This window comes from Tupaia chinensis, unplaced genomic scaffold (genome assembly GCF_000334495.1).
Source record: "Tupaia chinensis unplaced genomic scaffold, TupChi_1.0 Scaffold146650_1, whole genome shotgun sequence".
NCBI classification, from domain to species: Eukaryota; Metazoa; Chordata; class Mammalia; order Scandentia; family Tupaiidae; genus Tupaia; species Tupaia belangeri.
In genome coordinates, this window is record NW_006206507.1 from 557,083 (window position 1) to 584,729 (window position 27,647).

Genomic DNA, 27,647 nt, shown 5'->3' on the forward strand with positions numbered 1-27,647 from the left:
CAGTTATTTTATTTATAGTCACATCCGATCAGAAGCACTAGACCTTTAATAACTGCATGACCCTTCCTCTTACAGAACTCCATTCTTACATGAAGGACATCAGGCAACTCACAACCTTTCTGATTTCTGGATACAGATCAGGAAAAAATTAATAGCCCTCCTCTACTTCACAGGACTGCTGTGAAGACTGACCTTTTCCTACCATAACTCTCTTAAATTGATTATAGGCATCTTATTATTTTATCCATTTCACCAATTTTTAAAACAGTTTTAGAAAATCAAGAGTAAAGCAAAGTAAATGTTAGAGAATGTTATACTTTTTGGTATTCTTGATATCCATACTATTGAGAAAATAAAAATTATCCAATTTTCCTGAATTCAAAGTAGTTGATTAAAGTACTGTTTCACCTAAAATAGGTGACTTTCATTTTTTTTTTTGATGATAAAGGTTGAATCAGTTTAACTACAAATCTTCATTTATCAAAAAAAAAGGAAAATAAAAATCAATCCATCTTAAATCTTAGGAATGGATTAGGTTACAGATAAATGAGTTATAAATGGATACTGTGAAGAACATTTTTCACCATAAAAGGCCCCTGCAAAACAGTTTAACTTATTGGTGTATTTGTATTATGGTAAACAGAGTTAATGGAAATGGTAGTTTTATAGCCTTTTCTTTGAAACCCTATAGGAGCCACAAATCTCATCATCAGAGGTGGGTTTGGGAAGGTTCATATCTGCTTCACCAAAATGAAATGGTGTGTCGTTTGACTGTAAACACTGCTAAAAATAGCCCGAGAGGCATCATTTTCTGTGATATTATTTCACCAAAAGGGAAGAAGCAAAACATATCTTTAATCCTTAACAAAACCTCTTCAAAGTTTATGTTCTCAGTAAACCTTTCACTGAAAACTGAAAATATAACTTAGTAATGCAATAAATGCCCTAACAAATATATCAGATTTTTCACTTAATGCTTTTTACAGGCTTAAACCAAATGGAGTAAAAGGAAATCACCTTTACAGTCTGACTCCTACAGGAAGAATGCCTTGCTGTTACGCTTTTTACAGAAAGGCATGGTGAATTTACATCAACTTTGGTGAATCTAGGAACACGATAAATGGAAGGAAAAAGAAAAAAACAGAACAGTTAACATTCCACAGAACGTTTTCTTCACATGTTTATTTCCTTACAGAATGGACTTGATCGAAGATAATAAGAAAAATGTAAAAAGGTTTTTGAAAGGCAATAGATACACAGTTTAGTACCATATGCTGATATAGAAGAGATAATTTGTCCCTACACATTAAAAATTACTGTCACAGGGGCCGGCAGGTGGCATGGTAGTTAAGGGCGCTGGACTCCCACATGGCCAACTGCGGTTCAAGTCCTGGACCTGGCAGCTTGCTTTCTTTCTCTTTTTTTCTCTTACTCTCATTCTCACTCTGCCACTCTCTGGTCAAATTAAAAAATAAACAAACAAACAAATAAATAAAGTTAAGTGACTTAATTCTTTTTTGTTTTTTTTTGAGAGGTTTTTGCTATAGGGCGTGTGCGTTTGCCAGAAAGACAAAGAGGGACAGAGAGACAGAAAGCGAGAAATCATCCCCTAGGGAGGATGGCCATGCCGCAATCCCTTCTCCTCCATTCTCTTCTCAGGATCTTGGGCACGCACGCACATGCGCCGGCATGAATTTTAAGCCACCAGGTCCAGGACTCGAACCACGGTCGACTACATGGGAGTCCAGTGACATAGCCATTACACTAACTGCTGGTCCCAGTAACATAATTCTTTAAAAGAAATTATTGTCCTGTAGATAAAAGATATTATAAGGTTATGATTGGAGAAAAATCACCAAAAATAGTGCTCCCATTTAAGACAAAAAAATTCAGCTAAGCCAGAGGTCATGAGATATGGAAGTTTAGTTTAAAGCAAATGAAGAAACTATTGCTGGGGACTAATTTCTTCTTCTTTATCTTATGACACATGCATCTGAAATTTGAACACATGTAATGCACATGATTTCATTATGATGTAAAGAAGAACAGTACTGGGCCAGTCAATAGCATGGTGGTTAAGGTGGCTGGATTCCATGTAGGTGACACTAAGTTTAAATCCTGAACCCAGTGGCTTAAAAAACACATTGGGCATGTGTGTATGTGTGTATGTGTGCATGTGTGCACATTTTATCTCCTATGGGAAGTGCTTTCTCACTTTCCCTTTTTCTGTCTCTGGTGAGTGCATGCATCCTGTGGAAAATTAAACAACTACAAAAAAGGGACAGTACTTATGTACTTATGAAGCAAGGATTTGATTAAGACTTGAATATTTGGGCATCCACAACAAAGGCCTAATGCTTTAAGGAAGAAAAGTCAAAATCCCTTTTAATGCTATTCTCCTCTAAGTAGCCTTCTGTCTGTCTTCTATTATACAATGTCTTCCAAACTACGCAGTGAACCGACTACCTCTTGAAATATCTGACTTTCCTCCATTATCACAGAAGACACGACCAGTCAGAAAATGAAACTGTGGTTCTAAACACTATGAGAAGGCATACGAAAGGGAAGGAAATGTTTATTGAACATTTGCTATATGCTAGAGACTTTTCACATGTTATCAAAAGGTAAGACATAATCACTCTAGAATATTTAGAAAATCCTGAAATACATGTATTTTAAAATATCATAATTCAGTAATCAAGGGATAATGAATTTTCATCAATTAGTAGTTAGACTTATTTCTGTGTGGGGACCAGCAGATGGCATGGTAGTTAGGGCACTAGACTCTCACATGGCTAACTGCAGTTTGAGTCCCAGAATGGGTGGATTATTTCTCACTTTCCTCTCTTTCTCTCTCTCTCTCACACACACACAAACACACACACACACAACACTTCCTTCTCTCAGTCACTAGAGATTTCAAGATTAGAGCGAGTATACATCCCTTATAACAAAATTTTAAAGTAATAATAATAAATAAAATTAGGTAAGTAATTCTTCAAAGAAAAGACTTACTCCTGTGTGTAGAGGTTAGAGCAAATACATAATTTTATTTCTTAGATTTTAAAAATCACTGTATACTCTTTTTCATATAAGAAATGTCCTGTCAAAACTTGGATTTTAAAAGCTTTCTTTAAACTCCCTATATCCAACTCAAGTCCACATTGAGATCACATTAACTTTTTGTTTCCCTTTAGTGAAGTAAAAAAAAATAATAATTAACAAATTTAGACATCCATAAATGTTGTATCTTGTTAAGAAAGGGCCCCCAAGCCCTGGATCATAGACCAGTACCAGTCTGTGGCCTGTTAGGAACTGGTTTACACAGCAGAAGTGAGCAGTAGGCAAGCAAGTGAAACTTCATCTGTATTTACAGTCACTCCCCATTTCTCCCATTACCACTGGAACTCTGCCTCCTGTCAGATCAGGGGCAGCATTAACTCTCACAGGAGCATGAACCCTATTGTGAACTGTGCATCTGAGGGATCTAGCTGTGAGCATTACTTCCTAGCCATAAAAGACCCTTAAACTAGGAAGGAATGAATCCATGACCCATTTGTGAATAAGCCAGCTGAATTGACTCTTCCATGCTAGAAGAGGATCAACTGCTTGAGACTGCAAATGATGGCCTTAGAAGTATATATGAGACAACTTCAAATTTCTGTATGCCCTGTATTAAAGTTAAGACAGTACTCATGAGATTGCAACAAAAGCACTGAAAATCCAGCTTCCATTTCTAACATCCTATCTTTTTGAAGTAATGTTTTCTGCAACCAAGAATGAGATTACAGAATAGACTGGACATAAGCAACACACTTCAAATGTAATTATCCCCAGATGGGACCATCCAGTGCAGGAAAACAAGCTTAGGGCTCCCATTGATTCTGCATTACAGTGAGCTATATAATTATTTAATTATATATTACAATGTAATAATAACAGAAGTAAAGTCCACATAAATGCAATGCACTTCAATCATCCCCAAACCATCCTCTTCCCTTTACCCTCCCACTCTGGTCTATGGAAAATTGTCTTCCATAAAACCAATCCCTGGTGCCAAAGAGGCTGGGGACTGCTGTTGTTAAAGATATATGCTCTCTTTTGCTTGGGATGTTTATGTCGATTCTCACTTTCTCATTCAATATATTTTTTAAGAGACATTTTTACTATAGGGTACATGCGCTCGCTAGAGAGAGACAGAGAGAAAGTGAGGATGGGGGGATGGTCAAGCCATAGTCCCTTCTCCTCCATTCTCCTCTTGGGATTTTAGGCATGCATGCACATGCTCTCAGCATAAATTTTAAGCCCCCGGGGTTCAGGACTGCAGTCAACTATTTGGGATTCCAGTGATGTAACCATTATGCCATCTGCAGGTCCCTCATTCAATACTCTCTTTATATATAGCTAGATTTATCCATATCTCTTCCATGTGCAAAATATGGCTACTGGCATTTTATATTAGGTCAAGGTCTATGGATGCACTCAGCTTTGTGACCATCCTACTGTGGAATTCCATGATGAGAAAAAATAAATTTTACTTTCCTACTTTCTCTCCTTTTTTTCCCCCTTAAATTTGCTATAGGGTAACTATGTTTGCCCTATAGCAAAGAGAGAGAAAGAGAGAGAGTGCAAAATTGAGAAAGTATCCCCCAGAGGGGATGGCCACATCACAATCCTTTCTCCTTCATTCTTGTTTTAGGATTTTGTGCACTCATGCACATGCACCCAACATGTTTTTCAAGTCACCAAATCTGGGACTTGAACCATCCAGTTGGCCATGTGGAATCCAGTTGTCTTAATCACCATGCCACCAGCTATTCCCTCCACCCCCAGCTCTCTTTTTAATGTGCTTGTATTCATAAAGTTTCTATACCAGAACTTACATAAAAAAGAAAATGAGACTTCAAGGCTAAAGTGAGAACATAATTTATTATATATCCATGAGTATTGCTATCATGAAGTGACATGGAAAATTTGTATTTTCTTTCTCTTAAAAACAAGTATTTATTATCTTACAATTTTTGAGAACTAGGAATCTAGCAGCTTAACTGGGTAACTCTAATTCAAGATATCTAACACAATTGCAGTCAAGTTGATGGCCAGGCCATAGTCATCTGAAGCTTGATAGGGCCTGGTGGATCCATGTCCAAGGTGGCTCACTCACTTGGATATGGTAGGAGGCCTTAGTTCCTCCCCACACTGTAGGGCTGGTCTGATGACATGGCAGCATCCCCCAGCCACTGCTCAGATAAAGCGGGTAGACAGAGCTCAAGATGGGAGAGGAGGCTATTTATAACCTGGTCTTGCATATAGTTTGCAATCACTTCTGCCATATGCTACTAATTACCAAGAACAATTCTGATACAGTGTGGGAGAGATTACCCAAGGCCATGAAGACAAAAAGACAAGATCATTGGGCGCCATATTGGAGGCTGCTGATAACACTGCTGATCATAGGTCATTTCCTTCAAAACTTGTGGTAAACATATAAAATGTAAAATTTACCATTTTAGCCATTTTAAATGTTAAATTAAGTGGCATTAATTAAATTCATAATATCATGCAGCCCTTACCACTATCTATTTCCAAAGCCCAATTATCACCCTAAACAGAAATTGTATACCAACTAGCAATATATTTTTCTTATTAAAATAATGGAATAATTTTTAAAATTCTTTATTTATTATTATTAATAAATAGGGCATATAAGCTCACCAGAGAGAGGCAGAGAGAGAGAGAGAGAGAGAGAAAGTGAGAAAACAAGCCACCAGATCCAGGCCTGGAACCATGGTCAGCCATGTGGGAGTCAAGCGCCTTAACCAACATGCCACCTGCTGGCCCCAATAATGGGATAATACTAAAGATAATTTTTAGAAGGTAAAGTACAATTTAAAAAATCTTCTATATTACAATTCAGTCACAGTTCAGACATTTCTGTAATATGTTAGTATGCATACAATTTTAATTCTGTGGTTTTTTTTTCAGAAACTATATGAAGCATCTCCCATGTTCAAAGTCTCCATACACATTATCTTAACATTTTTGTGTACTATTCCACTGGATTCTTGAATCATGATTTGTTATACCTTTTCCTATTCCTTTAACTTTGATTAGCTGGTATCAAGTCTTTTTAAAAATTTGAATGTATAACATAGTATTGAGAATATTTGCACCACTAGCTTTTTATTCTTTTTATTTATTTCCCTGGAAAAAATGCTAAAGAGTGAAACTGCACAGTCAAGAACAGAATTCCCCATATTTCCTGGTGGAAGTAACTGTAGCCTACTAGGCTACTCCTTCCCTGACCTCTGCCCACCCCCTCTAATCCTTGAACTCTCTGCATTTTTACCACTAGGTACTTTCATTCATTCTTCAATAAATATTTCTTCAGCACCTATTCTGTGGCAGATTATTGTAAGTACTAAGGCTACACATTGAATAAAATAGTCAAAATCCCAGCCTTCGTATAGCTGATAGCCTCGCCAATGCTGTTCTTTCTAATCACATTGCTCTGTTTTCTTGTCTTCATGTACTTATAGCCCTTCAACTCTATCTCACTCGTTCTATTGTTTGTTTACTATCCTTACTACTAGAAAAGGTAAGTTACATGAGAACAGGAACCTTGTGTGCGCATTCCCAAATGGTCAGAACATTCAACGACACCAAATTAAATGTCTTGAACACACCATGATATCTTTCTGGCATCTAACACATACTTCTACATTGCTTGCCAGTCTGCAGGGCCATTCTTCCAAAAACTCACCAATATTGGTGTTTTGGAGGAAGAGGCTGTGCATCTAAAAGAGTAGGAATAAAGGGTAATTTGATGAGCACAATGGAAAATATTGAACTTCTATTTTGATTTTCATAAATATTGCACTAAAATGTTATTTATCTAGATCACAGAGGGGTGTGTGTGTGTGTGTGTGTGTGTGTGTGTGTTTTCCTTGACACGTCCATAAATCCTGAACCCAAGCTGAATGGCTACATGCCTCACTATAGTCTTGACACTGCTGTGTATGAGAATGGCTAATGAATATATTATTTATAGATCTGCTCTTGGGACTACTAAATAATTGAAGACAGAAAAATAAAATTTCTAAAATAAGCTTAGGTGTTCCTATTAGGAAAACTATTGGAGAGTTGTTTTCATGGTTGAACGGGATAAAGCAGACAAAGCACTTGGCACATACAGAACAGCCGTCTGTGCCATGGACACGTGCAGCTGCTGGTATTTAATACTACAATATTGACACTTCACCACTTCTTTTTTGGAGAGATTTTTGCTATAGGGTGTGTGCGCTTACCAGAAAGAGAGAGACAGAGAGACAGAAAGTGAGAAATCACCCCCCGGGGGAATGGCCATGTCGCAATCCCTTCTCCTCCATTCTCCTCTCGCGATCTTGAGCACGAATGCACACGCACCCAACTTGAGTTTTAAGCCATCAGGTCTGGGACTCGAACTGCGGTTGACTACATGGGAGTCCAGCGACATAGCCATTACACTAACTGCTGGTCCCAGACACTTCACCACTTTTATACAGGTGAAAATTAATCTGACCCCACCACATGCAGAGAATTCTTAGAACGGCAATATTCTTTTTCTATATCAGAGTACGTATCTGAAATCTTTGACAGGAAGTACTTCACTGGAGGACTTACAATGGATGGGAAAAATGATATTAGGAGGATTGAAGAAATCTGTAAACATATATGGAAAAGGTCTTAAAATTTAAAAAATACCTGCTAAAATAAAATAAAATAAAATAAAAACTTCACTAGTATCTTATATGCCAAGAAACATTCTCTTGATAGATAGGCTTCAGGATCTGCCTCCAAATGTTAAGACTGTGTGTTTTGCTACATACTACTGTATATGCTCCCTCTCTGCCGTCTCCCCCTAACCTTGCTGTATTTGTCTTTTGTCTAATGGTCCAATGCCTTCCTATCTCTGGTTCACCATGACTGATTCTTGTTCTTCTGGCACATTGTAGTTTTCTATGTCTTAGTTTCCTCCTACCTAACAGACCCCAGAGTGCTGAACTCATGTCCGGACTTAAACAACAGTGCAGAAGCGTATCTTCTACTGTCATCCTCATTCCTTCTCTCCTTTCCAAATCTGCTGTAAAAACAATCCTTAAATAGTGTGACTCTCAAATATCTGAGCCAGGGCCCTCAGAGCTGCACAATATCAAAGTGACATCTACTTGAATTCTGAGTAACTGACGTATGCTGGAGAGAGATTACTGTAATCTTTTTCATGGTGGATGCCAAAGTTCGTATGAAGAAACTATTTTTTGTTGTATTTGTTTAGGTTTATGATTCAAGACTTGGGAAACAATTTATTCTATCCTGTGATAGATGCTACAAATATGAGAACTCTTTGGGAAAGAAATTTTAAATACTTAGAGAAATATATTTTGTATATCTTCTTCAACAGGTATCAATCCCTCCTGTGTTAGAATTTGAATGTGTAATTTAAGGAGTAATTTTTAACAACAAATCTACAGGGTATATTCCAACTCTGTTATAAGAAGGGTTGAGAAATGGTACCTTGTGTTTTCCTTCTAGTCCTAAACACTTGTCTTTGACGTTTGGTTTTCACTGTATATCCTTATACACACACACACACACACACACACACACACACACACGCACTTGTCTTTGACGTTTGGTTTTCACTTTATATCCTTACAATCACACACACACACACATATTATATACTCATATGTGCATATAACTGCATAACTGTACCTTAAAGTACTTCTGGAGTTTCCAAATGGCTACTCAACACAGAAATAGTGCTACATTATAAACTCCAGTTGAATGATATTTCTGCAGATAGTTCACATTTCCACAAACCAGAAAGCTTCCCAAACCTAGAATGGCAGAGAACTGCGTTTGAACATGGGAGCCCAATATAAAGCCTATTACTAAAAAAAATACTGACAAAAACTTCATGATCTCTTGCTATATTAATCTGTCCTGCTTTGTGATGAAGGAATTCGTAGGCCTTTCCAACACGCTGGTCTCTTAAGGAATAATGTTACTACTAACCAGCCTTGCATTCTTCTCTCACCAGAAGAGGCTGTGAATCTGGGCTCCAGAGGGCAGTTTGACGGTAAGCATGGAATAGACCGAGACTGTCTTTGACAGAAAAAGAGCACAACTCTTGACTTGTATATTCCTTTATTCCTGACTTTAACTCCATATCTGGATCTTTATATAAAATGAGATAATGAGAGAATGCAGACACAACATTCACACACAACCAACTTAGGATAATATTTGTCAAGCCTATTGTCAAGGTGTGTAGCTTGACACATTGCACTGTAGTTCTTAAGCTTTGTTTCTATATGCAGAATAACTAGATACAAACAGGCAACTGAGTTTAGTAGGCTGAAATGGCCAGGGTCCACAGAATTAGTGCTGCCAAAATATTCTGCTTTGAAACTCCATTCTGGATACCCAAGAGGGATATGCTCAATATTCAACAAAATTGAAGAATTTGAAAATTGAAACTCTCTCAGATGTTCTGAGGAAAAGCAAATCCTGGGGCAGAGTCAGAGGATTTGGACTTAAGCCTATAGCTATATGAGAAAGAAATAAGTGAAGGAATAAAAACCTGGGCAATAGGTTTTTTTTGATGAAAAACCTAATCTATTAGAGGGAAGTCATGATGTATTTTTCTATGTTTTTCTATGCATAAATGTGTCATGACTTTCCCGACAACCCAATACTTCACAATGTATTCTGGTAAAACATTTATTTTAAACTGATCATGCCTTATGTCTCCGAATTGTACAATTTGGTAGCCGCTAGTTACATGTAGCTATTTAAATTTCAATGAATAAAAATTAAATAAAATGTAAAAGTTCATTCCTCAGTTGCACCAGCTACATTTTAAATTACTTAATAGCCACACGTGGCTACTGAGGGTGATACTGGAAACAACAACTTTAGAACACGTTCATCAATGCATAAATTCCTACTGAACAGTGTTGTTCTATATCAAGATTTAATGTGTCTTCTAGAAATTTCTAAATTTTCTTAAAAAATTGTGTAATTCATGTACTGAGAGGATTTGGCTCTTTAGATAAATGGTAGAGATTGGACTGAGAAAAATCAATGAATGTAGTAATAGAGAAGAGGTCTAAGTGAGGGATTTATCCCAAACATATGCTGGCCGGCGAGCGAAGGAGCCCAGCTTTTTGGCCTGTGGTCCATGATGGATTTAAAACACGCCTGTGGAAATGTTTTTCATTTCCTTGGGAAAAAATATGAGATACTAGAATTTTTTTCAGGGATTGCAACCTAAAAGCAAAGGAGCAGCAGAATTCTAAAATAGAGTAAAGCCTCACTTGGCAACCAAATAAAATCAGAACTATAGGTAGGATTCTACTCAAATTCTAAACTTTAGTCAAGAGTGACAAGAAATGAGAGGTAAATGGAAAATCCCATTTGTATTCATCTTTATATATAAAATGATGTGCTTAGTTACATTTGGAGGCAAATGTATCGAACCTGGTATAATCCTTAATTAAGAAGACTCCAGAGAAGCTGAGCCAATTCATAAAAATATTCCTCCTTCAAATGGATATCTAAAGTGGCAGACAGGGGCAGACAAAGCAAGGGGTAGCGCTGGTTTCCCTACCAGAGATACTTTACTTGTTTTGCTAAAAGAAAAAAAGACATGCAGCTGCTCATTTCACATATTTTATGGAAATAAGTAGTAGTTCTCTAACCTTTTTTTTTTTTCCCTCAGAACATGCTGCCCTCTACAGGCTACACGGATATACACATAGGTAAAGATATGCATAAATAAGGTTTTATTTATATCCAAATTAAGAGATTCATTAGTAAAGGTAGAATAAACAAGAGAGCAGGTTGGTTGTAACCATGTGCCTGAAAGACTTTGAGATCGAGAACAGAAGCAACTGACATTTATAAGCCTCTGATAAACTTTACATCTTGAACTGACATACATATGAGGAATCATAAATAGTACTATAGTCCTATCACGGCATTTTCCCTGAGAAACTTGAAAGTATGTCGACAGTCATTTTTCCTTCATTTTAATAAGGGAGGGCAGGGTGTGGGAGAAAGGAAGAATGGCTGGCGTGGTCTGGCAGCTTTTACTAACATCTCCAAAGTCTATCAGTTTTGATCTAATACTCAAAATATTAAAATCTGATTTCTAAACTAAGAAATAAAAGCCACTGTAATCAAAGGAATATACAAGTTTGTATCTTAAGAGCTCAATCTTTTAAAGCTTAGCTGTAATGACGTGATCAAATTTGGCTTAAGAAATGAGAACTACCCTTCATCCTTGCTTCAAATCCACTCTTCTGCAATGGTTGGGCCATAAAATACACACACATACACACGCACACACGCACACACACACGTACACACATGCACACACACAGCTGGCATGTTTATTGGTTTAGCCACTAAAGGATTTAGCTGGACAAACATCACAAAGACGATGGCTGATTTAATTGAATTTATGATCAAATGTTTTCCATTGCAGGAAGAGTGGGAAATCACTTATGGGGAGATTTGAATAATTTAAGGGAAGTTCTCTACTTGGCATTATGTTTGTATATCAAGTCTTGAGGGATTAAATACAGCTGAGGACTGGCTGAGACTTCACATACAGATATACAAAGATTTACTGTAGAACAATGTGGTGAGGGCCAGAATATTGGTCTCTTTGTATTAATATTTCTGTTCATTTATATCTTGCTTATAATTTGAATAATAACAGCCATGCTCATATATACATACTATGAGAATTCAACTGTAAACTACTACTGAGGTTCCAAAATGTTGAATGATCTAACAATGCACTTTCAAATACGACCAAAAAAACCTTGGAGTTGTGGAAATGTGCGTATTCAAGGTATTTTTATGTATCTTTGTTGTTGTTAGAGACATAATAAAACCTATCATTAAAGTCACTCCGTGGTAGATGCAGCAGTTTAACATGGGAGTTGTGCTATAGGGTACAGACTCTACTCAGTGTCTGAATAAAAAGCCCAGCTATCTTGGGATCTCCTGCCTGTTTTTCTCATGAGTGATGACAGGTTTCCCAAGGCCATGCTCCCAGCCTTTATTCATTGAGTTTCAAGAGCTCAATCATCTGTCCTTCCCATTTAAAGTCTGTCAATAGCAACGGAAATTTCTTTTAGCCTTACCAATGAAACCCCTGGGTAGACACCTAGGCCCTACACCCCTGACTTAGGAATACCCATTCTTCATTCATGCATAAATAGCATCACAGGAAAAAGCCCAGGAGACCCTTGAACTTTGTACGAGCAATTTGCTTATGAGTTTCTTTCACTCTAATTAGGAAAACTGTCAAATAGATGTGTTTCAAGACTTAGGATACATCACAGTTTAATATTAATAATGTATAATGCTATTAAATAGCATATCACTCTTAGGAAGAAACATCTGAGGAAGGGGACATCCTGTACTTTTTAGAAAATGATTTGGTGACTAAGTAGTTCAGTATGTACTCCCAGAAAGGTAAAAGGAATATTCCAGGAGATGTCTGGGGACCCTGTATAGAAGTGGTACACATGTTCAAGGACAAATGCTTATTTATAAAATGCTCCCGTCTGGCAGGAGAGGGCAGGGAGTACTAAAAACAGAAAGGAGGTGGACTTTTGCTGAAAGACTGTGCTTGGTAAGATGCCCAGTAATTTACACCCATGCCTTAGTGAAGGATTACACAGTAATTCTGTCAAGGAATGTTAAAAATTAAAAATGGAGACTTGGAGAGGTTACTGAACTTCTTGGATATTATATCACTCAGTAGCGAACTTGGCCCCTATGATACTAAAGATTATGCTACCTTCCAGCATTTACTTATTTGTGTCAGTAATTACATTTACAGCCTCCATTCCTCTTTTCCATTTTTTTCTTGCTTCATATCAATAACAATTATTGACTATGTATTCTTAGAAGGTCAGGAGGACCATGATGCACACAACGGATATTAGATGCACATGTCAACATGAAGAGTCTAGTAACTGTGTCCTCACATGAGTGGAAATAGAGTCCCAGTTCTATAGCGAACACTCTACGGTTCCAGGTCCAGAGAAAGTCTCCCCAAACAACGAGAAGGACCTCTCATCCCTCTCAGTAACTGAGCTTGCCCAATCCTGTCACGACAATCCACCATGGCAAAGGGTACCGTGGGTGACAATGGATATGAAGGATGACACTGTTATTAAAATCTTTCTTTCTCTGGGGACTTCTTAAGTTACCTTCATTTTGAGGTTGAAAATTCACTGGATTTGTAAATATTTTCTCAGTCAAAAGAAAATGATAGAAATAAATGTTGAAAAAAGGGATCCCATATCGGATGTTTCTTTTAAATAAGGAGCTTTGATTAAAAACTTCTGCGTTTCTGTTTATGCTTGACTTTCTAAAAGGTGGCGATTTTCAATGTTTCAGAAGCTTATGAATTAATGTATGTATCCACAGGGCCCAGCGAGGGTGCCCTGGCTCTTGATTTGGGAGCGTTCTTTAGAAAATAGAGCCCTCTCAATCGCATCTCATACGTGGAGAACAGGAAGCTGAGCCTTTAAGTAGAGTTAGGGGAGATCAAGGAGACCAGGAACAACAGCAGAGAGGTGAATTCTTAAGGGAGTTCAAAAAGGGTAGAGAGCTGTGTGTCTAACCCCTAACAGTTCCTAACAGAAAAGAGAGAGAGAGAGAACACAAGAAGAGAAAGGAATAGAGATGCTTGCAACAGGCAGCGCCCCTCAGGAGGGAACAGCGTGGCTTCTGAGGGGAGGAGGAGGGGCAGGAATGTCTGCTTGATGTTCTTTGATATTTCTACTATTCCCCCTGCAGATTTATTACACTTATTGGGTACTCCAGACCTATTATCTTCTCAGAGTGTTTACAAATAAAAGATCGAGTCAGAAGCAAAAATATAAAGCAAGATTTCTGGATACTCAAATGCAAAATGCATTGATGCTTTGGCATAGTTTCCAAATTATCAGACACTCACACTTGTATTACACTGCAAACCCTTGCAATAAATATTTCACATGTTGATCTTCAACGGTCCTGCCCAATGTGGTAGCCACCAACCATGTGTGGCTATCTGCACATAAATTCACTAAACTTAAAATGAAATGACAAATTTAGTTCATCGGTATCACTAGTCACATTTCAAGTGCTCAGTAGCCAGAGGGGGCAAAGGGCTACTACACTGGGCTGCGCAGACAGGGGCATGCCGGGCTAAACTTTGATCTATCTCAGAGGCCACCCAGCATTCCTGAGCACAGTCTCCTTTTTCTCTGTGCTAGAGATGGAAATTGATTTCTTTCTTCTACATAAGTTTGACGATATCTACCGTGAATCAAGCAGTGTGGACCCAGAAGCATGAGAGGCCTATGCCTATCACCTGATAGGCCAGAGGCCAGGCCGAATAGATGGTGCCTGACCTGACTGGGGCGGGGTTTGCTGTTCACGACTCTGCTTCACCCCACCACTTGTGACTGATGAGGAAACCCCAGGCTGCACTGTGGTGAATGGCATGGCCCCCAAAGATGTCCAAGTGCTAATCCCAGAAGCCTCTGAATATGTTATGTTGTAAGGCAAAAGGGCCTCTGTGGAAGTAATTAAGGTCAGACATTATAAAGTAGGGAGAGTAGTCTGGATTAACCAGGTGGGTCCAGTTACTGACGCAGACCTCTAGAAACAGAACTTGCTCCTGCTGGAGACGGAAGGGATGGAGAGAAGGGGAATTCAGAGAGACTAGAAACTGGTGTGAAGGAGACAGGGCTGGGTGGTGGCGCAGCAGTGCTGTGGGGGTCCTGAACTGGTGTCCTCAGGCCTCGCTCTGCACTAGGGTACATGCATGCCCCTGATCAGGGCTGGCTGGAATTGGGGGTGGATCACAGTGTGAAAACCTTGCTGCAGTGCCTGTCTCTCTCTTTCTTTCTCTCTCTCATGGAAGAGATAATCAGATAAACTTTGATATGAAAGAGAAGAAAGGAGACAGCAATGTGTCAAGGAATGTGAGTGACCTTACCAAGCTGGCTGAGGCTCATGGCTGACAACCAGCAAGGGAGGGGTCCTCAGCCCTGCCACCTCAAGGATCTGGACTCTGCCAATAAGCCACATGAGTGAGTCTCCCCACTAGAGCCTCCAGATGTCTGCTGTGATTTTGGCCTTATGAGACCCACAGTAAAGAAACCAGCCAAGTCCATCTAGACTTTCACCCAACAGAACTGTGAGATAACACACACTTGCGATGCTTTAGGCCAAAACATTTGTGTTCATTTGTTATGGCAGTCACAGAATATGATGACCCCACTTGGTATTTGGGAGAAGCTGAACTTTTCAGTTCACACTTCTCGAATCTGTTTTAGGGGATAGTTCAGAAGGAGCGTAATTCCATCTCCTGCTTTCAGGAAACGAGCAACCCAGCTGCCCTGGAAGCTCTGGGCCACGTCAGAAGTGTGGTTGGGTTTTATTTCTTAATGAGCTGGATGGCAGAAGGAAGGTATTAGCTGCACCATAAGCGTGTACTTTTGGATGAGGAGTCCAACACATAATCTGAAAGGATGAAAAACAGTGGCTGTTGCCAACTCCCATGGCCTGGCACGTACTGCCAATTAGTCAGAGAAGATGGATATTTTCTGTCTATCGGAAGGGGAACAAAAAATTCATGCACGACAGATAACAAACAGCGTGAGGCCTGCTCTCGGCCATCACCAGGGGTTATTAATGACAGAGAATTCTTTGCTGCAAAAAGAAACACATGGTCAAGAAATCAGGCAATGACACAAAATGATAGGGGGTAACCTCCTGGGGCGGCAGGAGCTGCATGGAGTAGGGACAGATCTCACTTGCAGAGTGTGAGTGGGTGGCTGGCAGGCCGTCGTCGCTGGCACTTAGATGGTGGCAAGCTCAGCCTTTATCCCACAGCACATTCCCCCACAGCGGTGCCGGGGAGGGATGCACTGGGGGTGTGGGTGGTCAGTGTGCTGCAAACACTGCTTGCACCACGACCAAGGAAGCTGGATTTCTACACGGGCCCAGTTCTTCTGCTGCATAAATGGGAATAGGCTGGGAATGATAGGAAGTTTCCAGAAGAGAACTCCCCACCCAAAGTTGTAGTGAGAACACACTAAATTATTACCGATAAGCTCACATGAATATCAGAGTTTTAAAACATGAATACCAGGGTTTTTAAATTAATAGCATTTCTTTCATAAGATTCCCTGTGCCACATACAATCTAAGGTATGATTTTCACCTGCATTGATCATTTGATCTCATTGAGCATGTTTTTTGCATTAAACTATTAAATGGAAATCTGGCCCCAGCTGTGGTGGTCCAGCGGTAGTGCAACCCTTTATAATGCTGGAAATCATATGGAAGGTTGGGGTTTGGCTCCTGGGTCAACCTGTACATGCTAGAGATGTGCACGCACATGCCTGTAGCCCCAGCTGGGAAAGCTGACTGGGGAAGAATCATGGTGTGGGACCCTCTTGAGGTTGCTTGCTTTTTCTTTTTTTCTCTTTCTTTCTGTCTCTCTTGTGAAAGAAACTTACAAAAAACGAAGATGATAATACCTGCTCTGACTACCTGCTACTACCAGTGATTAGAACAAGGTCTTTGCAGATTTCTCTCTGAAGGCTTCCGCTTCCTGTTTGTCCTCCTGACACCTCCCCCAGTCCTTGTCTTCAGACAAATGTTTATTCTGTCTTCTTGGAGGTTCTCTAGGGTTCCCGCCAGGGCCAGGAAAGCTGCTCCAATTTTAGGCACTCTTTTTCCTTTATAAGAGTTCAATCTGTGATTTCCTAGAAGAACTGCTCTCTGTCGGGAGGCAAGGGGGTTAGTGGGTCTTGTAAAAATCACACCTACATAATACTTTTGGAAACTGAATTGAATAATTCATTGTTATGAAAGCAAATGACCCCAGAAATTGCTCTGAATGGCAGCTTTCAAGCAAGCAGGCAGGCCTCTGGGGCCTCCAAACAATGCCATCTGCTATGGGTGTCTGTGGTCCTCAGCACAAGAGACCCGCTTCGATCTGACGGCCCAAGTGTTGAGAACGGTACCTTTTCAAGGATGTGCACTATAATGAGGAACTATACCTCAATAGCCTCCAAAAGCTGGACTTCATCCAAGGAGCTGGGAAGCTGGGAACTGTAGCTCAACCTTTGAGTTAAGAAGCTAGAATTCCAAAATGTCTGCTTCAGTGTCTGCCTTATAGCCCGTCACCCCAATAAACCCATCCCCTAAAAAGTGCATTGATGAAGTATGGAATAATTTCTTTGAAAATATTATAAAATGTCTCCAGGCAGTAAATAAATTAAAACTTTTACTTTGAAGTAAATAGAATTATAATAAAATGATCAACAATAAAAAAATTTTAAAAACTGGAAAAGGGGAGAAGATGATTTCAGGATCTGACTCAACTCAACTGCTCCTCCTAGTGCAATAACAGTGTCCTTACCTCTCTCTCACTGTTCCAAACTGGCAAGGAAAATGAACAGCAGTAACTTATCTTGCAATATATTATTGGGTCGTCAGAAAAGTTATATTCTTTTGAGTTTGAATATCTGCTAAATCTTTGGACATTTCTCCCCTATCACTGCTTTATTTGTATAGAATACTAAGAAAATCTCTAAAAAGATAAAATTGTGCCAATGGTTACTGATATACATGAAGGTATTTTTCTATGGAAAAAAAAAAATGCTCATGACTTTTCTGATGACCCAATAATATATTAGAAAATTTTAGATCAACTTGGAATAATAGGGCATAGTGGAAAAGAGGGTCTTTCAGTGTCTCAAGAAGCTCTGACCTACATCTTAATGAGACATGCCAGATACGAAGACAAGAAAAATTCAATAGAGCACCATTAACATAAATACACAGAGTGAGATGATGTTACTCCTCCAAATACTATTGCAAATACATTGTTTTATGCATATGTAATACAACTATCTAGCAAATCATCTTTAAAATATGTTTTGAAAACTAAACATTGAATCAGATCAAATATTCAGGAAAGTTCAAGAACACAAAGTTAGGAAACATTGCTAAATCCTCTAAATTGCATTTGTAGCTCTGCTGGTACCTTCAAATTGAAATGTTTTCTCTGCTATTTTTGTGTTCCAGGAAAGATAGATTTATTATGATGTTTCTGTATTTGCTACACAGTTTTAAGAATCAATTTTTACAAACTCTTAGGAGAAATCCAGTTGCGTCTTAACAAGGAGTATAAACAGAACTAGACCATGTAGAGAAATAGCAGGAAAAGGTTAACCTGTACCTATTCAAGTCTGCGGATGTGCTTTGCTTTACCAGTCAGGAGTGGTGCTTTTTGTTTTTGTTTTGACAGATCTGTCTTCTGTGACTTGGTGGTTTATCCTTAGTTCTCTTTTTGATACTTGCAAACCTCCCAAATTGTTCAACTGTTAAAAAGTTCCAAAACAAGCAAATGTGTTCCTGGAATCTTACCCTTAACTTTGCTGAGAGCATATACTCAGGCTTCTTCTCCAGCCAAAATAATAAAAGATCTTTTAAGTGGCTTGAATTCTTGGTTGATTGCACATACATGCCAATGTCAGACAACTATAAATAGAGAGATTTAGAAGAGAAATAGGGAGTCTTTATAACTCCAATGAAATAAAATGGAATGTTCTGAAGGCAGACAGAGAGCAGTAGACGTTTTTATAAAATTAAGATTTGTCTCCATTTAATCCCAAATCCCCTTTCGGCAGGAAGAGCCCTCATGGATCATGTACTTCCAGAATGAGGGAATAAAAGGACTTCTTGTCTTTATTAAGATGTGCGTCTTATTCTCAACCCTATAATTAAGATTTCTTCTTTATATTCTTTTGAGTTTGAATATCTGCTAAATCTTTGGACATTTCTCCCCTATCACTGCTTTATTTGTATAGAATACTAAGAAAATCTCTAAAAAGATAAAATTGTGCCTATGGTTACTGATATACATGAAGGCAGCAGGGAACTGCATTGGTGCTACCTGGGACAGACTTGGTCTCTAAATAAACTGGCTACTTGTTATAGTTATTCAAAGAGAATTAAGGAAGGGACCAGCAGGTAGCGTAATGGCTATGTCGCTGGACTCCCACGTAGTCAACCTTGGTTCGAGTCCCAGACCCGGTGGCTTAAAACTCACGCCGGGCGCGTGTGCGTGCATGCCCAAAATCCCGAGAGGAGAATGGAGGAGAAGGGACTACCATCCCCCTGGTGGGTGATTTCTCGCTTTCTGTCTCTCTGCCTCTCTCATCAATCTGGCGAGCACACATGTCCTATAGCAAAAAACTCTGAAAAAAAAAAAAAAAGAGAGACTTAAGGACTTACTTCTCAAGAAATTCCTACTCTTTCGGGCAGGTTAACATGCCCACTAGCTTTTGTTTTAAAAAGTTTTATTTCTTTATTTCTTCTGAGAGACAGAGAGAGAGAGAGAGGTGGTGCCTCTATTGGGTCTGAATGCCACAATCCACCCCGGTCTCAACTGGCCCAGATCATTTGCATATGCATCAGCCTGGCATGCTCAGGGAGGTTTTGGGATGTGAACTCAGAATCTTTCCATCCATGTGGATACTTGTGTTACCTCTATGTCACCACCCGGTTTTATATCTTATACATGCATCATATATATATATGTGTGTGTGTTTTTTAAAAAAACTATTCAGTTCATTCAAAAAACTGACAAATCTCAGTTGCAATAGTACAATTTTGCAAAATATTGTAAACATTTTGCACACTAGTCAGACCTTTCTTTTACACAAAGTACTCTTTTGATGACAGATTAATTAACAAATACTCACAATAACAAATTATATATTATATATACGTATATATACATATATACACACACACATACGTATGTATGTATGTATGTATTTGCCAGAGGGCATGTGCACTTGCCAAAAAGAGACAGAGAGATGGGGCGTTGGGGGAGAAAGCACCCTCCACTGGGGCATGGTCATGCTGCAATCCTTTCTCCTCCATTTTCCCATCCTTTCAAGATTTGGGGCATGCACACACATGTGCCTGGAGTTTTTCAAGCTGCTGAATCTGGGATTTGAATCACAAGATCAGCCATTTGGGATCCAACTCCCTTAACCAGTAGATCACAGGTCAGCAAATACATATTTTTGAAAACAGTGTTACTTAACTTTGGACATTGACACTGTAAAAAATAGGCATGTTCACCATCCCTACTATAGTAATCCATCTAAATTGAATTTGAATTAGTTATTGTAAACTAGTTGACTTATTTTGAGTGTAGAATCACTGTACAAGAGAATTTACCAGTTGCTTCAGTTTAGTAATTGTGCTGTAGACAAGGAAATTAATTAGCAGCAATAAAGAAAACCAGCACTTATTTAACAGTCTTTTAATGCAGTTCTTTGGACTCTAGACCTGAAGTGAATGATATTAGAATGTCAATAGTGGTTTACAAAGGATGCTTCCTCCAAATCAATAATATAATTAATGTCTCTGAACTCTTGGTTCTCTCCAAATTATGTTGGGTTTTAGTTGGCTAATACCTATTCCTTAGCTCCATAGATTCAGCATTTAACACTGGAATACTAGAAAGGAATATGTCATTATTTTTAGTGATGATTTTATCACTTATTATTTCTGAAACAAATCCTTCAGCCAACAAAAGATAAGACAGGAACTTAAAAATAGTATGGTTCTAAACAAGCCATGTATCTAATTTAAAAATACTACCTCCAGTTTATTTTTAATATTTTACATAAAATATTTTAAAAGTAACCTAAGGATGGAGTTCACTTTATCTGATGATGTTTAATTAGTTTAAATGATAAATTTCATAATTCAAATTGTTTATTCCCTACAAATGCTGCTATGCTATGTGTGACATCAAAATTTCCTGGTACTTAGAATATAGGTTTAGAGTTTCAACTGCTTTTACATGAAGTGTGGGGCCAGCAGTGGTAAACACCCAATGCTCTGCGAGCTAATCCCACATGGGAAGGTTCCTGGTTCAAATCTAGAAACCTCCTTCAATATGCTGGCCACCTATGCCCATGATCCAGGCCTGGCTGAAGGCTAAGGGCAGACTTAGGTGTCAGGACCTTGATGGGAGTTGGTTCTCTCTCATGGAAAAAATAAGTAAAGTTAAACAAAAAATGTGTTTAATAAGCAGCTACCTGGCTGAACAGAACTTTTTGAATCATTATGAGAGAGATGTGTTTGATCATGTAATTAAAATAAAAATTATTCGCTGTATGTACTGTCTGATGTATAAAAGCACTTAATTAAAACATGATAGACCAATGATCAGAGGGACGTGCACAGATGCTCCCAGCAGAGATCATGTCTCCCAGGGGACACTCTAGACTCTAGAGTTAAGAGCAGATTTCAAATGGCAAAAGTGAAGCTCCACGTAAGACAAAAATGACTCTACCCGTGTGTCCCTCTAAGTACACGTTTAAGAAAAATAAATTGCCAAGTCTTTCAAATACACTACTGAAGAATTTAGTTTATTCACTCCATGAAAACCTCACATCAGTTGTCCACTGTGTCTACTGACAGCACTGATGAAAGTATTCTTAATATGAGAGGGTTTTTTATTATTATTTTTCATTTTCATTAGTGGTGTCCAAAATGAAAAATTCCCTAAGAGTAAAAAGTAAGACTGTTTCAGACAAAATTTTGTTATGCAAATTATAGTTTATTTAATCAAAGCAGTTCCAGTCATCTATTCCCCAGCATAATGCTGGAAATGTGATGCCTGCCTCTAAATGGGAATGACTCAATTACTCTGGTTCCATCTTCCAATGACTTAATAACAGGTTGACTCACAATAAAAACCCAGCTCTTCAGATCTTGTGAAATTTCAAACCCATTAAATAAAGCTATTTCACCAAGGTCAGACAAGAGAACAAAGAAGATAAATGGAATATACACACTTCAAGCAATAAATGTACTCAGCTTCCCAATAAGGTTCACAGAGAAAATAGGTAAACTGAAAAACTTTGAAAGCATAATTTTATCTAGCCCAAGTGTTGTCACCAACATGAGTTAGATTAGAAAGTCAGTCACTATTTTCGTAGGAAAAAAAAACTGTTTCGTGCATTCTTAAATATTTCTTGGAATTTAGTTAAAAGAGGATTGATCGCGTAGATTTTAGGATTCCCAGTCCTGACGCAATGCCATATTGCTCTAGGAACCCAAACTCAGCGTTGACTCAGTTTGAACATGGTAGCTGGCACACAGGTACAATAACAGCTTAATGGTTAATGAATGAATAAACAGCAGGATGAACGAATGTTTAAAAATACCACAACAAACTTAAAAGGAGAGCAAGAGAACAAATTCAATCTGTATTAAAGACTTACTTATTCCATGCTTGTCTAAGGTTTTTAGAGCTGTACAGAGAAAAGCGTTCTGAAATAAAAAAGAGAAAGGATAAACAACTATTATATCAAATGCATACATTGCAAGTGTATAACGAAAACTCAGCTTCTAAAAAAGACAGTGTTTGACCGAGTCATAGGCTAGCCACACTATGTTCTTTACCTTTAGGTTGGTGTTCCTTTCCGTATTCTTGTTTATGTTTATAAATACATACTTATTCATATTTATAAACAGTATACACAATTTTAAGTTTTTAAATGGATTGTGCAAATTTTGTTAAGCATTTAATAATATAGAGTGGTAGTCCTTCAAATCAAGAAAATACATATAACAATTTTTTTTTGAGAGATTTTTGCTTTAGGGTACATGTGCTCACCAAAGAGACAGAGAGTCAGAAAATAAAAAAAAAAATCACCCCCTGGGGGGATGGCCACACTGGAATCCTTTCTCCTCCATTCTCCTCTTGGGATTTTGGGCACACATGCATATGCGCCCAGCATGAGTTCTAAGCTACTGGATCTGGGACTTGAACTGTGGTCAACTGCATGGAAGTCCAGTGATGTAACCATTACACCATCAGCTGGTCCCTTTTTATAAAAGCTGTATAATATTCCTAGGAAAGAAAGACCATTTTTTGGGACCACCCTCCCATTAATTAAACTTTAAGTAGTTCCCTTTTCCATTTCCCTTACAAACGATGCTTTATGAATATCCTTGCACATTTATTTCTAGACATGGATGCTTCATATCTGTTGGATAGATTCCCCAATATAGACTTGTTTTCGAAATGGTACGTGTGTTTTATATTTTAATAGAGGCCAACAGATCACTATTCATTTTGCCATCAGCAATGAAAAAAATGTCTTTTTCCAGGTATTCCAGTACTGATTGTTAATGTATTACATTTCTGCCAAACTTAGGCTTGATAAAATATTCTTGTTTTGATGAGCTTTCTGGATATTTGGAGTTACTCTTTTTTCCAAATTTTACCTTTTATTCTAGTTATAGATTTTATTATTAGGCTATTGAATCTTTTTTTTTTTTTTTTTTTTTTCTCTAGGGCATGTACGATAGCTCACCAGAGAGACAGAGAAACGGAAAGAGAGAAATCTCCCCTCCAGGGGGCATGGTCATGCCACAATCCCTTCCCCTTATTCTCCTCTTGGGATTTTAGGCAGGCAGGCACACACGCACACACACTCGGCGTGTGTTTTAAGCCGCCAGGTCCAGAACTCGAACCATGGTCGACTATGTGGGAGTCCAGCAACATCACCATTACACCATCTGCTGGTTCCTAGACTATTGAATCTTAATCACAGATTAAGCATATATAAAAGTTTTTTATGTATGCTCAAATTGTCTCAATTACGTATTATATATATACAACTGATTATATATATGCAGTATATATCTACATTTCTGTATTACTTAAAAATGTATATATATATATATTTTTTGAGAAGTTTTTGCTATAGGGCGTGTACACTTGCCAGACAGACAGAGAGACAGAAAGTGAGAAATCACCCCCCAAGGAGGATGGCCATGCCGCAATCCCTTCTCGGTTCTCCTCTCAGGATCTTGGGCATGCACTCACACGCGCCTGGCATGAGTTTTAAGCCACCGGGTCTGGGACGTGAACCGTGGTCGACTACATGGGAGTCCAGCAACAGCCATTACACTAACTGCTGGTCCCAAAAATGTATGTTAATATATATATCACCACTGTGCCACAGCTGGCTCTCAATTTAAAATTTTTATTTATTTCTTCTATGAGCAAGAGAAAAAGACAGAGCAAGGCAGAGACAGACAGACAGTAACCCCAAGAAAGTCCCAACACTGAGCTCCACCCACAGCCTCAGTCAGCTCCAGATCACAGGCACCTGTATGCCAAGTGTACTCAGAAATACCTCTGGACGTGAACTTGAAACCTTTCCATGTGGGTCAGCCTCAAAGAACATTTTACCACTGTGCTATGTCTGGGCCTGTCATTTTGTTTTTAATAATTTAATAGTCAATGGGTTTACTTTTTCTTTAAAGTCACTGGTATCTTTTGCCAGTGTTTTTGTTTTGTTTTGTTGTAATTTGCCAGAGAATGAATGTACTCACTGGAAAGGGGGGGGGGGGGAGGAGAAGGTAAGAAAGCACTCCCTGTGGGAGATGGTCATGTCACAATCCTTTCTCCTCCATGTCTCCCTCCTTTTGGATTTTGGGCATGCACATAAATAAGCCCAGTGTGTTTTTCAAACTTCTGGGTCCAGGACTTAAAATGCCATCAACCATGCAAAAGTCTACCAAGTTAAACACCAAGCCACCCACTGGAACCCCACAGTTGGCTTTTAATTGTAAGTTTTTAATTTAATTGTAAGTTTTTGAGGAAAGGAGAATTACGTCTATTAGTTTTGCTGGAGTATATTTCATGTATAAGAATACCATTGGATTAAAAATGAAAAGAAATTTAAAAACACACTGAACTGGGGTCAGTAGATGGCATAGTGGTTACGTTGCTGGACTCCCACATGGATCACCACAGTTCAAGTATCAGACCTGGTTGCTTGAAACTCATGCCAGGCGTGTGTGTGTGTGCGCGCGCGTGCCCCAAAACAAAACAAAACACACTCAACCTATTTACTGGAAACACAGTGCAATCATTCATTCATTCATTCAACTACTATTTATTAAGCAACTACTACATGCCATATAGTTCTTGGGGCCAGAGGTACAGAAGGGAACCAAACAAAAACCTTCCTGCCTGCAGGGGCCTAGCATTCCAGTATGGGGTGTGCAAGGCTAGAGTATGCTGAAGAGCAGGATGGCTGGAGCACAGAACCCAAGAGAGGGAGGCTGAGACAGATATGATGCAGAAGGACAGAAGGCCTTTGTGGTCTTTATGGTACGATCTGATATGATTTGGGCTTTTCTTTGGTATCAATCTGGCTCCTGTTTGTAGAACACATTACTGGCAACAGGCAACTACAAGTATCCGGAAGAGAGATGATATAATCTGGGCTATGGTATCAGAGTGAACACAGGAAGAAAGGCATCAGAGTCTGAACAGATTTTGAAAGTAGGGCCAGTAAGATTTACTGATGAATTATAAATGGGGTGTGACTGAAAGGGAAAAGTCAAGAGTGGCTAACAGAACACTCATTGGTCTTCAATTTCCTGGCTTCAAAGATGTGGAAATTCATACACAACTCAAATATTATCCTGAGAATAAGTTCATTTCTTTCTTATGATTTAGAAGGTAATTAAAGTTCTCATGGAGATTTAGAGTTCTTGTTCAAGCAGGAATAACTGCAAAATACTTGATAACCTAGAAGGCACAGGCATTGACCAAACAGATTCAAAACTAGCCATTATGATGTAATGATGTATGTTAGGTTACCATCAGCCCCCATTACAAATGGCCATTATTCTCAGGAGACAGGCAAAAGTGCCCACCAATAATTATGTATTTATTTGTTGCAAAAGAGTGTCTAATTTCTGACTTTATTCTTTACTAGGTTGCATTATATAAAGTACAGTATAATTCAGGCAGTTAGGGTAGAATAGAAATTTTAAGGCATATTCTAGGTTTGAGGATTAGCTGACAAGGAAAAGAGAAATGGGAAGTATAGTTCTTTGTATAAATTTTTTTCTTCTTCTAATTATTATCTAAAGTCTGGTATTAAAAACGCAAGAGAGATTTTAAAAACTAATTACATCAAATGTCATTGTAAAACAAATTTGATTTCCTTAACTTTGTACTCCCCACAAAGCAAGTTTAATAATTTGCTATGATTTCAGGATGAACAAGAATTCCATTACAGATAAAATTAATACAATCTCGCATTTACAAGTAAATTATTATTCTTAGCAATTAACTATTGCACATAAATATTAGTTCTAAGAATTGCTTCTATTTAGAGCTTGACAGGATATGCTAATAGAATTTTTTTCCAGAAATACAATATGTCAATTTCAGCTGTGCATAAAAGAGAAAAATTGATAGTGAAACATGCCATATGATAGTAAAAAAAATTAAAGAAATAAAGATGTAGCCTCATTCTCAAGTTTACTTCCTGTCACTATTGATGTAAAATATTTTTTTTTTTTTTTTAAGCAAATATTGCCTGGACACCTGCATGTGTGCCAGGTAAGGCAATGGAGACACAAAAATGAGTAAACAGTGATGAAAGCTCAGTGCAGATATGTGGGGGAATATGTCATGATGTGAATGTGGACCCAATTCCCAAGGAAATTGGAGCCAGAACCTCTGTGTCTATATCTTTTCCTAATGAAGACAGGAGAAAACACACATCTGAAGCTAGCTCCAGGAACATACAGAGCCTGGTTGCATTTATCCAACATCTTGCAGACTTTTTTATTTAAAGGTTTTTGCCACAGGGTGCGCGGGCTGGCCAGAGAGAGACAGAGAGGGAAAGTGAGAAATCACCACCCAGGGGCATGGCTACACTACAATCCCTTCTCCTCCATTCTCTTCCTGTGATTTGGGGCACACACACACACATACCTGGTGTGATTTTCAAGCCTCCGAGTCTGACACTTGAACATGGTCAGCTGCGTGGGAGTCTAGCGCCCTGACCATTTTAACTGACCAAGAACACCATTTCAAATGTAACTTTTTCTAACATTTTCTGAGATGAGTATTACATTTATAATTAGATTAAGCTATTATATTTTATAAACTACTTGGCAGTACAGTGCTAATGTACTGCTCAAACGAAGCTGGTTTATGTGGTAGATTGTAAGTTCGGATCCCTGGTCAACCTGTACATTAGTGTATGTGATCCTGGCTGGCTGGGAAGACTGGGGGAATATAGCAAGTGTGAGACCCTGTTGAGAGTCTCTGTCTCCATCCCTGTCTCTCTTGAATGAAAAAAATAAGATAAACAACAAAAACAGATCCATTATGAACAAAAGTTCATTTCTATTAGAACGAAAACAACATAATTATCCATGTAAGCTCTGAAAACCAAAAATTGTTTAAATTGGTGCCCCAAATAGGTAACAGGTATATTTAAAGAAATAGATATTAGATGGCCTATGAATAAATTTACCGAGTTATTTGAATATTTGCATATGAATGTTTTATACTGTTCTTCAGTTAAGTTTATGCTCACTTACTATTTTAATGTCAACTTTCTCTTTCCAATTATGTTTAAGCTAGAAGTTTAGAATGTCGTTATTTAAAGCATTGGCTAACTCCTAGCATAACTGAGAAGTGCAATTAATTTA

General features: G+C 38.4%; 1 protein-coding gene across 2 annotated transcripts in view; it reads right to left on the bottom strand.

Moving 5' to 3' along the window:
* CDK14 (cyclin dependent kinase 14) overlaps positions 1 to 27,647 on the bottom strand; it is a 667,802-nt gene that overhangs the window by 125,299 nt on the left and 514,856 nt on the right. For both annotated transcript variants that reach the window (XM_027768492.1, XM_027768493.1), the window contains exon 13: positions 22,391 to 22,439. In XM_027768492.1, coding sequence (XP_027624293.1) covers positions 22,391 to 22,439 — 49 coding nt within the window. The remainder of the gene's footprint in view (positions 1 to 22,390; positions 22,440 to 27,647) is intronic.